Source organism: Anas platyrhynchos, chromosome 5 (genome assembly GCF_047663525.1).
Source record: "Anas platyrhynchos isolate ZD024472 breed Pekin duck chromosome 5, IASCAAS_PekinDuck_T2T, whole genome shotgun sequence".
Lineage (NCBI taxonomy): Eukaryota > Metazoa > Chordata > Aves > Anseriformes > Anatidae > Anas > Anas platyrhynchos.
This window is the reverse complement of record NC_092591.1, coordinates 29,592,358-29,605,573: the sequence shown is the minus strand read 5'-3', so window position 1 is coordinate 29,605,573 and position 13,216 is coordinate 29,592,358. Positions and strand designations below refer to the sequence as shown.

The following is a 13,216-nucleotide window of genomic DNA, read 5'->3' as shown; positions in this document are numbered from 1 at the left end:
GTTCCTTTCTGGGCACCGCTTTGAGCCCCACAGCAGCTCTGTGTAAAGACACCCAGTGTGGCCCTGAGCGGGGAGAGGAAGGGGATGATTTGCCCCAGTGAGGCACTGCAGTGCTCGGCTTGGTGGTTTTGGGCTTCCTGAGCCTGAGGTCTGGAGCTGCTCCTGCAGGGCCTGCTCTGGTGGGGTCTGCACCCCTCACCTCCCACTGCCTTCACTTTGCCTCAGCCCTGGTTTAACCCCCTCACCCTGGAAGAACATCTTTTTCTCTCCTCTCCCCCCTGTTTTTTGACCCCAGTAAGAACCAGGCTGTGCTGTCTTTTTAATTGACTCAGACCTAGATTACATCTTCTGGTTTCCGCCCTCCTTATTTTATTACTCTCTTTAAGTTTTCATCTTAAGTATTGCTTTGGTTTAAGACCTTTTAGTCTGTCTTTTCTTACAGGCAGTGGTTTACCATCGTTTCTCACTTTTTCAGTTCTGTTTTCCCCCATGACGCTGTCAATAAGGTTATGATGCCATATTCTTGTGGTCTTATCTGCCACCTCATCTCCGCTGTGATGCTTCTTTAATCAGAATTTCCCTGCTCCGTCTTGAATTTCTTGTATCTCCACTGCTCCCTTCCTTGAGAGGCCTCTTAGTGTGACTCAGATTCCTGTATAACAACAACAGTATTGACAGAGTGATGATTGTTACTCTTGGGCTTTTTTATTTGCTTACTTTGGTCTGTGTTGGAGTTGGCAGGAATACTTGGCTAAATGCAGTCTTCGTTCTGCTGACTGTAATCCTGAGGGCAAGTGGAGGAAATCTCTCCCTGCCTCGAAAAGAGGACTTTTGAGCAAGCCAGAGGATGGTACTGCAGTTGTTTGCCGTGTGCCACTTTTTGGAAACCTTTAACCACAGTTGTTACCTTTTCCTGTATATGACAATACTGTGGTACCACACATCCTTTAGCAGAGGGGATTTGTATCTACATTACCAATGGGAGACATAACGTCACTGTGTATGTGTATGCAGCAGGCACTTTATAGGGTGGTAACGAATGATTCAGCTGTGTTGGGATTCCCAGATTGCACCCATGGTGTAAATGGCAACAAAAATAAAATCTAGAACGTTATGCACCAGCACAATGCCTTGTGCTCCAGTCTCTTTTTCTGCCAGATGTGCAACAATGAATGGGAACCTCAGTGCCATGTATGCCTACAGCTTTGTCCTTGCAATATCTTAAATCACTTCCCCAGTTGTACTTGCTCTTCCATCATCTTTTCATACACTTACAATGTGACAATCTTATCCCGACTGAGTTGGCCAGGATTCCCAAGAACAGCTAGTTTGTCAGGAACAGCGAAGGAATAACTTGTGTGCTTTTAAGCCAAACTGCTATTTCTGCTAAAGAAAAAAATGAGAAAATGTTTTTTCCTCTTTTTGTAACTGTCTGATCTGTTTAATTCTGTGCATGCTTAGTCTCAAATTTCTTTTGCAAGAATTGTAAAATTCAGTGAGTGTAGACCTGCCTCATCCAGAAAACCAAAATAACCTCTCTCAAATGTCCCCCAACATATAATTTCTGCCTCTGAAAAAGTTCAGACTGATTTACTTTTTTTTTTTTTTTTTGTACAACACTTTTTCAAGCTACAACTTGGTTAAGTTTTATTTTTATTAAACATCATCACATTAGGAAATCACTTAGAACTGGTTTGAAAACACTTAGAAAATATCAGACAGTATTCCACCAGAAACATGCCTTTGTTGCAAGTTTTTTAATCAGCTGTATTCAACAACAGTTTTGCTCACCATGCACACTTCAGGCATGTGACTAATCCTATTAACTTCAAGTGTGTTTAAGTGTTTAGAGGATTAGAGTCTTAATTACAGGCCATCTGCAGAGGTCAAATATCAAAGACTGTTCTGAGCCTAAATTTTAGCATCTTCAGAATGAGTAATATTTGTGTGTTACTTTCCCCTTTTCATCCATCATCCTTTCTGCAGTAAGTTAGATGTGTGTTCCAATAAAGCCTTTATTAAATAAACCTGATCATCCTAATGTCCAGCAGACAGGTCTCTAGATCATAAGCCTTTTAGATGTTAGTGGAGCTGGCAGTATGTGCTCAAAAGAAGCCTAGGACTTGGAAAACACAGGTTTGAATAAATAGAGTTTGCATAGCATGATGCCAGCATGCATTATAGCCGCTTTGGATTTAAATTATTGACTACCAAGATTTTTTCTTAATGACATATTTAACAGAAATAGAAAGCAAGAGCCTTGATAATTAGCTGGTATTCACAATGTATAATTTAGACATCTAACTTAGGTGTCTAAATTATGACCTTCAGTTCCAAACAGGAGTATCAGAAGAACAGGGTTGGGAAGTGTCTCCTTTCTTCCTACTGCCCCCAAAGCGGGATCAGTTATGTGTAGGTCATTTTTGACATATACATGTCTAATCCACGCTTGAAAACTAACAAAACAAGGATGTCGTACCCCACAGTAATCTCTCCCTCCGTTTCCTTAGCTGCACCATGGGAAGGCTGCTTTGAGCATGTAACCCAGACCTGTTCCCCACAAGCCTTCTCAGCAGACGAGTGTGTTGCCCTCCCACTCAGAAACACAGTGTGCCTATTCAGGGACCCCCTACCAGGACTCCCCCTTCTTTAGGAGTAAACACCAATTCCACCAATATTTCCTCATAAAACCTCTAAATCACCATTCTAGCCAAAGCAGAATACTGTACACCAACCAAAGGTTTGCTATCCCCAGGCATAACAGAAGAATAGCTTCGTTTGCCTGTCAAACAATATTCCTTTATATATATATACCCCCCGGTGCTATTTGACATTTTTTGTGGTGGCGTGGCGTGGCTGGCTCCTGTTCAGTTTGTGATCCATGCTAACCACCAAGTATGTACTGTGATGCTATCAGACCAGTAATTCCACAACCTGCATCTGTGACGGCAGTTCTGCCAAGAGTAGCGAGCGAAAGCGTGTACTTTGAATCACATTTTCCCCCTGACTGTACTTTGCCAAGTTCCTTGAGGTCCTGTCCTCCAACACTTTCTGCCCTTCCCAGTCAGTGGGCTTGGTAAGCAGTTTATCTTTTCTGCATTCCACATTTTTTTTTTTAAGTATCAAGTTGGTGCTGTGGAAATGCTCTTGCAGAATTCTGCTTGATGTGTCTGGCCAAGCTAATGACCTACTCTTGCTAAATGGTCTATAGATCCATTTTTGCACCCAGTTGTCCATTCATGGTTTGTGGCTTGCTTATGAGACAGCTGGTCATGGGAGACAGCGTTAGAAGGCTTCCTAAAACCAAGATATCTGCATCGGTGGCTCTTCTGCTATACACAGGAGCAGTTACCTAGTCACTGCTGGAAATTAACTTGTTTAACATGATTTATTCTAGACAATGTAATCTCATTGGTACTCATTTCAATTTTCTAGGTACTTAAATGGGTCAGAGAGAAAGGTTTAACGCAAGCAGCTCATTGTTTAATGGGTCAGCTGGTCACGGAAGTGGCACAGCTTCCTAGCACAGGAGTGCAAGACAGACAGACTAAATTTAGAGAACATGAACTCCTCTGTAGGTGTTCTGAAATTATCAGTGCTCTGAAATGTTTATATTTCAAATCCAGGGCAATCACAAAGTATTACTTTTCTGTTGCTGTACACTGGGGATAGAAACATACAAGACAGCAAGAAACAATCTCCACTGGTCTTTAAGAGCAATTTCAAAAATATAATAATTAATATATTTATATATATATATATATATATATATATATATATATATATATATTTCCAGGACATTTTTCAGCTTCATGCTCTAAATGAAGCCTGCGAGACTCTTTGGTGTGGAGATGAGTGCAAGCAAACACATTTTTTCCTCCATGGCTAGGTTATCCCTGCAGCACTCTGACACTGCATGTGAGCATTAATGTATCCTAAAGTCAATGGATGAACAAGCATCATAACAGGAAAGAATGGGGTCCTGTGGACCACCTATCAAATCAGGACATTACTGATGAAAATACTAACATCTTCATGAGAAAAAAAAAAAAAAAAAAGGTAAGTCTGCCAGAAAATTACGATAATTATACTGAATAACAACAGCTAGAGGCATTGCAAAGTATTTGCACTGTTCTCTTAACCAGAGGAGAAATAAGAATAGAAAAAAAAAAAAAAGTAATTATATTTAATTTAGTTTAGTTTATTTAATAGCTTAGTTAGCTTAAATATCTTGAAAGTGCCTGTTGCTTAAACATGTCAAAAATCCACAAAAATAAATATATGGGAAATAGACAAAAATCCTGTAGTATGTGGTGTACACCTATATAGATAGTAGGTAGAATGATGGAAATTAGATGCAAAATAAAGATTGTTTTATAAGAATATCCTCCTCTCCAAAGTGGCTAAAAGTTGCTAAAAAACAAACAAGCAAAACCATGCCATCATTGTAAACATGAAAAAGTGGTATTTGAACATTGAAATGCAAACCTCGTGCCCAGATGCTATAGCATTAACAGGAAATCAAACAGCACATGTAGGACAGGCTGCAGAGCATCAAGAGCTTTCCTCCATGATGAGGATTGGGCTGATTTGGGTTGCTGGAGAATCATGAGGCTTTGGGGCCAGCATCCCAGATAAGAAAACCCAGACTGAGAGACAACTGTCCCAACACAATGAGCAGTTTCCAGCTGATCCCTCATTCAGTGCTGGGAAGCTCTCTGCCCTAGGAGCTGCCCTGAACCAAAAGCTGCTGTCTGCATTTCATCTGAGCTCCCGACTAAGAGACAAAGTATTTGCATGGAATACAAACGCTGAGTATGAGAAAATGGTGTTTCAGCTGCACAGAAAGCACGAGTTAGCAGCATTGAGCAGCGGAGAGCACGTGCATGTGCATGCAGCGCTAGATGTGCTGGTGCTGGCTGTAGTTACTGGGCTAGGAGTCCTTCTTGGTCCCTGTGTCACACCGAACCTCCAGCCCCAGGAGGATGAAGTGTGGTGATATCTGCCTGCCAGCTCGTATGACTGATGACACGAGTTTGTGCTTTCTACCCGACAGCAAAAAGTACATATAAGCTATAAGAACTGAGAACAACGGTGGATATTGCAAAGACAAAGTTTAGAATTTAAGGCGCTACCCTTGGGAGTCCCCGAAGAGCAGGGGGAGATGAGCTCCTCTACAGGACTTTTACTCCTTATTTGTGCTCCCGGGTTTCCTTTGGCTTTACAAAGGCAGATGGCGCTGGTGTCTTCCCAATAGCAGCAGCTGGAGCCTGCACCGTGTGGCGATATTGCACAATAGCATGTTCAAATAAGCATCTGTGACCCTCTTCTGGTGCCAACCGTTGTTGTTCATATTGGCTGCTTGTCAGGCACTTTTGCACACAAGTTCTCCTGCCTTGAAAGGCTTTGTGTTGCCTGGCTGTGGGTTTTGAGTCCCCCGAGGTCTTCGAGGAGGAATTCTTTGCACAGAGAGTTGCTGGGAGAGAAGTAAATAACAAAAAGAGCATACTAAAGGTTTATCTATTTTACTGAGAGTATTCAATGCTCTTTGCAATCATACATGCCTGTGAATCTGAGAAATGTGTGTTTGCCACATGCAGTTGCAGATGGTTGTGGCATCTGAAGCAGATCAAATGGATTGTACATTTTTCTCATATTGTTCTGGAGCCAAAGCATCTTCTTTACAACTGAAATATTTGGATTTATTTCCTAAACAGTGCTGAGAGCCTGACTGGAAGATCTACATCAGTTTTTGGGACCACGGCGTTTCTGAAAGTTGGGCTCCTGGCTGTTTTTACAGATCACTATTATATTATACATGTATGTGAAAACAAAAATATAATAAGCTGCCAAATGAAAGCAATCTAAAATGAACTGCTTCTTGAAACTCTACCCCTGTCTAGCTATTGCACCTCTTCATCTCAGCCTCTCCCTGCCTCAGAGAAACTCATGTCCAGGTTATCAACTCTCCCCGCCCTCCATTATTATAAAATCCAATCTCTTTTGCATGTTATCAGGGAACAAACTCCAAAATTTGAGGGCACAACACACCTGCACCTCTCAGTCAGATCAAAGCATTTTGTTGAGTGTTTCCATTGCTTATGCTTGGCTAATGTAGCAAAGTGCAATGCAAAACCACCTAGAGAGGGAAGTTTGTTTCATTTTAAACTGATTTTACTCATAGGTTCTCTCACAGACAGATCTCACTCTTTCTTTCTCACGCACAATGATGGAGATGTGTGTGGCCACATCGCCTGGCCAGGACCCCTGTGGTACAAGCCAGAAGCTGGTGGTGACCCAGCATGGGCAGTGCCTTCAGCAGCTGGGCACAGTCCCTCAGAGCTGGGTACTGATAACAGGGTCCATCAACAGGCCCAAACAAAGCAAATTAATGAACCAGGTCCAGGGTCCAAACAAGGCAAGTTAGTGGATCAAGTCCAGGGGTCATCCAGGAGCAGCAGGAGATGGGATCACAGACAAAGTTTGAAACAGAGCTGCTGTATGGGTCCAAGGTCTACCTGCTGCCCCTACCATGGGGCTGAAGACAAAGCTAGAGCACAGGTCCAAGGTCCAGCTAGAGGACAAGGGCTGGAGTCAAGCTGCCTCCTGAGGTTTGCAAGAGCCAGGTGCCTTGAGAATCTGCAGAGATTAAACCTCACAGATCGAGACTTAAACGAGATCCAGGTGCCTCGAGAATTGGTGCAGTGTGTGCTGCGATCTCAGTGTCCTGCTGATTTTGGTACATCTGCCCATGCTTGTCCTTTTTCATTTCTCAATGATTTCGCATCTGCACACTGCCATTTGTGCCTCATCCATGCCAACCTTAATGTTTCTCTGTCAAATCCCTACGCATTATCATGTTAGAGAAGTTCTTCATCTGGTGGCCAGGCTGAAAACAATTAACTGCAAATGAACTCTTCAAACATCAACAGGAAACTAGTGCAGGCTGAAAACAGCAGCATAAGATGTTACCTGTGTGAGAAAGAATTTAGCAAACAGGCTGCTGCCTCCTGCATGAGCTCTGTCTTCTGAGTTAGACCCCATATTGAGCACTTTACAGTAGTATAATCTCACATGCAGTTTTCTCAGCATGCCTCTCCTCAGTGATAAGTTGTATTTACCAGGCAGCTACCATAGTCAAAAATCAAAAGTGTTTTATTTAAAACTAATAAAATAAATTCTTGATTAGCATATTCTGGTAAATCTGGCATCTTGCAGTGTGCTGAACCTCAGTGCAGGGGTCGTGGACTTAGAAATAAAGAATGTAAGGTCATTTAGAGCAATGTAGTTTCAGTTAAGCAAACAAAAGGATATTTTCATTCCAGTACACCTTCAGCAAATAATTTGGCTTCATATATTTAAGTTTTTATGCAACTGTTTGCTAGCTAAACTTCTTTCAACCTCCATTCTTCAGATGCATCTCAGATTTCCTGGAAGGACCTTGTAATTTGTGGAGCATATTGTACTCTTGCAGTGTAGCTTTGAGAAATAAATAACACGTAGTGTTGAAATGAATGGGGCTATCACTTCTGACTTTTCTTCAACAAAGATACCTTATTAACAGTTTTCCATTGAAATAGACCACAATTTTATATCCCTGGCACAAAAATTTAAGGGAAAAGCAATCCATTTTGTCTGAGCATACCTTGGTAAATCTAATTCCATTCCAATAAATGAGCAGTGTAAAGAGGATTGGAGCTTACCATGAAATACTGAAATAAAGGTCAGATTTGTAGCAAGCATAAATCAACATTCTTGCATGGCTTAAGTGGATTTATGCCCATTTATTCTAGGCAAGAATCTGGCTCATTACCACTGGATGAACTACAAATAGACCATCAAGCAGGAGTTTGAGTTTCAACACTTATTTCCTTGACTTTGTTAGCTTAAATCGGTTTCTAAATATTTTGAAGACTTTTTATTCACTATAGCTGCAACGGAAGTTGTTCCCTGCAAGTTGGATATGTTCTCTCCCTTGAAAGTAAGCCTTTCAAACAAGTGCAGTGTTACTAAACAGTTTGAGCAGTATGAGTTGTCAGCTTTTCCAATCTATACATTTCAAATTATGAAATGTAGCCTTTAGGGTAACATAAATAACACAAAATCAGTTGATCAATTGTCCAAGGTTGTGATGATTCGGTGGGGCTCAGCAGGAGATGACTTGATGTTATAGATTCATTCCTCCTCCAGATAGTGCCCTGTGAATATTTAAAAAGCATGCAGCACACAGAAATTAAGTCAAGTGCAGTACAAGGAGGAGCAGGCCAATGCTAGGATCTGTGCAGAATGGCAGGAGAGTCTGAATAATAATCTCATGGGTTTTGCATTTGCTGTGGTTACATCAAGCTTTTCCTGGAGCAGGTGTCTCACATGCATTAGAGGACAGCCTAAGCTAGAAGAGTTGCTGAGAGAAGAAACCTGGTCTGCCTGCAGCACTGGCTTTTCCATCATCCCTTATTTGTGCTGGCACCGGTATTTGTACAATTGCACAATGAAGCTGGCCAGCCAGGAACAGTTCAGCTGAAAGCAAACCAAACAACAACAACAACAAGTTAGTTCCCCTAAGGCCATGGCTTTCAGCAGAGCAACCAGTCTGTTCATTCAACTCTGCCCTCCCAGTGGGCTGGAGAAGGAGGTTAAGGTCACTGCTGTGCAGAAAGACGGCTACCTGCCATTTTTCCTGTTAAATGGGCTCAAGTGCAGCTGGGACAATGAATTCCAGTCCCGAAACACTGACTCCTTGGCCCTCAGCAGGGCTGGAGGGAGGCAGGGGGATGGACGTGCAGCAGAGATCTGGGCCATGGGGAATGTCCCTGGTGGGCTGAGCCAGGGGAGATCATAGATTGAGCACTTCACCTGCAGGAGCGCTGCCTTGAGACCAGTCAGGCACTGGCAAAGTCAGGTGTGGTTTGTGAAACCCCCAAACTGCTCACAGTTGTTGTTTTCCCCTTCCAGGTACCAAGTGATGAATCACAAATGCCTTTATGCTATGCCTTTCTCTCAATTTTCTTTGCTGATACTGAAGTTGCCTGACTTGGGTTGTCTCCTCTTCGCTTGGTTTCTGTAGCCAGATCCTCTACCGAAGTCAAGCTCCTGGATATCATTCATTGCCACAGAAAGTGAAAAATCCTAGAGTTTGCTGCACATGCCTGAGAAGAGTGAAGAAAACCTCTGAAAAAAAAGCCATGATTTGAACAGAGATACCTGTTTTTATCTAACAAATGTCTTCAAAAGTATTTTTACTGAAACATTTGAAAACAAACAAAAATAGGAACAGAGTAGCCCAGTGCCAGAATTGTGCCATTATATCTCAAAATCTTCAAGACAGGCCTTTGGCTGGAAGGAAGACTGTGTGGAGAAGCACCAGACAGGGCAAGAAGCTGTGGTGAGCAAGCAGGAACACCCTCCGGGGATCCTTTGCCCACCTGATCTGTCTTTTAGATGAATGACAAAGCAGAGGCCACTACCACTTACAGATGTCAAATCTCTCAGTATTTCCCACGATCATAGGAGCTCTGGCCTGCATGCCTTCCTTAGCTAAATGCTGCCCTCAGTAATTCTGTTTGCCTTGTTTAAATTCCCTGGCAGTTTTCAGTTCAGTTAGTTAAATAAACCATCATTTCCTGCCTCAAATGTCAACTATTGTGGCCCAGGGTTCCCTAAGGGTCTCAGTGCCTTTAGATCAGCTGCTTCACAATCTGAGCACATTCTGCTCCTTCTTTAAAGCATTTTCTATGCTTTTTTACATGACGACTTCCCCTGTACAGGAAATCCAGACTTTAACAGTAAAGATAATAGGCAAGACATTTTCTCCAGTGTCAGAGGGATTGCAGGAAGCACTGCAGCTGTGGCACTGAGTCTGAGATTCAGCAAGATGCAGTTCACATCACTCAAAGGAGACATCCTTTGGCTAGGGTTTCAGCTGGGTGAGGGGTGTTATTTGTAGTCAGAGGCCTCCACCACGTCACATCTTTTTTGGCCTGTATTCCTAGGCTACAGAGTCTCTATGTGGATTTCTGCACTTCTGCTTTTTGGTAAACAAGGCTGAAACCTTCTGATGATACCTTTGGACTTTCCACTGCAGGTGAGGAGGTCAGGGCTCCTTTATCACACAAACTGCTGATCCAACAAGGTGCAAATTGCTGCAGATTTTGAGACTGCAGTTATGATTTTAACTATTTCCCTAGAAGTAGCATGATAGAGGAGGAGAATTAATACCTTCCTTTGTGATAAATAAAATCAGAGATAACAGTTGTGTATAGAGGGTAAATGCTACTCAGCATTCACTTATTAAATGCCTCTTCTTGACATGCTGCTGCGTTTGAATGGATACTGATCCCCCTTGGGCACAGTGCTAGAGAAATGCAGTGCCTGACATCAACTTTTCACTCCAAAGAAATTTCCTGATGTACTTGGTGAGCAGCACATGGTTTAGCTGGTGTGCTGGTCCCCTCCAGCCAGCCACTCTCCCAGTCTCAATACAAATCCACACAGCACTTCTGCTGGTAGCGAAGGTCACTGATTTATTTGCATGTTTTGAAATGTGATATGAGCAGGCAACATTTCTCAGAACAGTGTTAGAGACTCCTATCTAATGCGACAGTAATGCTGCACTCCAGAAGCAATAACATGCCTTTCTTAAGCAGGGGACCATTTGTCTCTTGGACATTATTCCAAATAACCAAATGTATGAAGATCCCAGGCAAAGACTTTCCTATGGAGAGACCTGTACAGTGCTCAGGGCTCTGCCCACACAGCTGGTCAGCCCCAGCTCCCAGTGGGACAGAGGATCTTTGCCCAGGGGTTTCTTTTTAACCCTCTTCCCCTCCCAGACAGAGCCCACTTCTCCACCTTCAAGGTAGGGTAAGGAATCTCGTGTCCTTAGAGAAATCACCAAGCTTAGGTGTTACAAGAATGGCCTCTGCCTGCTACTTACCTCCAGGTCCTTTCTGTGTGAATGGTTTTTGTGATGAGCACAGTGCAGACAAATTGTGATGGCTTGTTTATACAGTCACACATTCAAAATTAAAGGTCAAATCCCAAGGTCCTCAGTGAGGCAAAGCTCTTAGCCAAGTGTGTGTTTCACAACCTAGGCCATACTGGGTAACTGGTCTGTTGGTGGGAGGCCTCACTGATTTCCATAAAGATATCTGAATAATACTTGGCTTAAAATCTGTCATTAATGTGGCCTGTCAGGTAAAAACAAAACAAAAAAAAAGACTTTTGTGATGTTTACACAGTATAAATTATTTCCACAGATTTTTCCTAAAGCCTACATGAATGAGCAAGCAATTGGCTCTTCTGCTTCATGATTTTTGAGCCTGAAACAGCAGGAACCTCCTGAGGTGCAGAGAAAAGAAACATAGCAGGGCTAGGGAGTTTTCCCTCTTTCTGCACCACTCAGCAGTGCTATCAGGGAAGGGAACTTGCTCTTTCTTTGCTGACCTCTAGAAGAATTAGGTTTTCTTTACCTCACCCTGGTTGTCTTCTATTTTATGTCACCTCCTGGCAGTTGTCATGTAACACATCAGCTGCTGTGATACTAAGGAAAACCAAACCTGGTAATGGCAGCATGTTTCTTTCCAAGTTCGAGTGTATACAGAAAATGTGCTGCTTCTAGAATCTTCCATGCTAACACCCCCCTCCAAGTTTCCACCCTGGCTTTGTGGCACAGACATCAGGTTCTGGAGCTAAAATTGGGGTATGGAATTGCTATTGACATCTCATTCATCTATTTACCTGAAATTTGGGGGAAGAAAGTCTCTTTCAACTGAGCTGGGCCACTTTCAAGCTTTTGCTGATAATGCCCAGGGCAAATTCACAGCTCTGACATTTAATGAGCACAGCTGATTGCTCCAAGGAGTTTGACTAGCTGCCAAATTGATATGCCTGTGTATACCATCAGTGACTGCTATATCTCATTTGTTTTTTTCTTCTGATCTCTGTTCAATTGATTTTTGGCCAGCTTGTTTGGCAATTTTGCTGAAGCACTGCAAAGCGGACAGGAGATAGGGGCAATGCTAAGCAACCAGATGTAAAAGGACTGGAGCATTAAGAAAGTGTATTTGTTTTCCACTGTTTAAACACAATTTACCAGCTGGGAAGCTGTCTTGCAGGTTATATTGCAGTTCCATTAAACTAATCCAGAACACAAACATATCCCACAGTGTGGTCTCAGGAACATACCTCATGCAAATACCCCCACATGCAGGAAGTGATACGGCAGGAATGGCTTACGCGACAGCTGGGGACACAGACAGGAACAAGGCAGTACCTAGGAGGAATGGAATATAGTGTCAGATATGTCACATCTAGGTCAGGATACATTGTCCCCACACAGGAGGGACCTCCATCCACCTGTCAGCAGCTGCTCTGAGATAACGTGGGATCTCCGGAGCACAGGCAGAGTCAGGGCTACAGCCAGGATAAAGAGGGATGAGAAAAATGCAGGAAAGAGAGGGCGAAGAGGGGACTTCAGCTGGTCACCAAGTATTGCATGATTGCTGAGTGTGTACCATAAGCACAAAATTACAGACCCTAAATCTAAAATTAAGACCATGAATACAGGCAGTTAAAAAATTCAAGCCCTGCCATGGTGGATTGTGAGATACACTGTGTTGCTCACCTCCTGAGCTGCAGAGCCCATCCCTCCTCAGGACTTTTGTCCTGCCGCACTGCCAGGCAATGTCACCCTGTTGGCTGCCCCTGCACCAGCCAAGAAGCTTCTGCCTTTCCCCCAGTGGTGAGGAGGACAGGGACTGTCAGCAAGGAAGGAAACACTGGCTGTCTGCTGCACCACTGTTGGTTACTGCTGAAGTTACTTGGATGAGTAACTCCGGGTCGCTGACACTTCAAAAAATGGAGGGAAGACCATTAACGGCAGAGATCTCCTACGAGTCTCCACCCTACTGGCTTGCATCCTGTCAGCTTGTCAATGTTGACTGCTTGCACAAATCCAAGCCCTTTGTGTTTCTCCTTTGAAATTCTCTTCATTTCCAGGCCTGAGAAAGAATATGCCAAGCAGAACAGTATAAACTGCGTCACTAGGTAGGCAAATGTTGCCCAGACCTTTGCTTGCCAGTCCAGAAGTTGCTCCCAGTTGCAATATCAACAGCTGCCTTCTGAAGCTGTGGGTCCATTAGTGGGGCCAGGCCAATGTATGTCACAGGGCCTGGAACCACCGACTTTTAAGGTGAGAGTCATGCTCAAAGAAGTT

The 13,216-nt window shown here is 43.2% G+C and overlaps 1 protein-coding gene across 3 annotated transcripts in view; it reads right to left on the bottom strand.

Annotated features, from left to right (window-relative positions):
• Positions 1-249: 249 nt before the first annotated feature.
• IGSF22 (immunoglobulin superfamily member 22) overlaps positions 250-13,216 on the bottom strand; it is an 87,409-nt gene continuing 74,442 nt past the window's right edge. The window contains exons 16-18 of one of the 3 annotated variants that reach the window (XM_072038564.1): positions 12,187-12,274; positions 10,937-11,189; positions 265-9,171 (exon numbers count right to left, since the gene is read on the bottom strand). Coding sequence is in view for 1 of the 3 variants with exons in the window: in XM_072038563.1 (XP_071894664.1) it covers positions 5,366-5,476; positions 12,187-12,274 (199 nt within the window). In the remaining 2 variants the exon portion in view is untranslated. Of the gene's footprint in view, positions 9,172-10,936; positions 11,190-12,186; positions 12,275-13,216 lie in introns of all 3 variants that reach the window. The other 2 variants (XR_011809625.1, XM_072038563.1) reach the window with 2 other exon arrangements.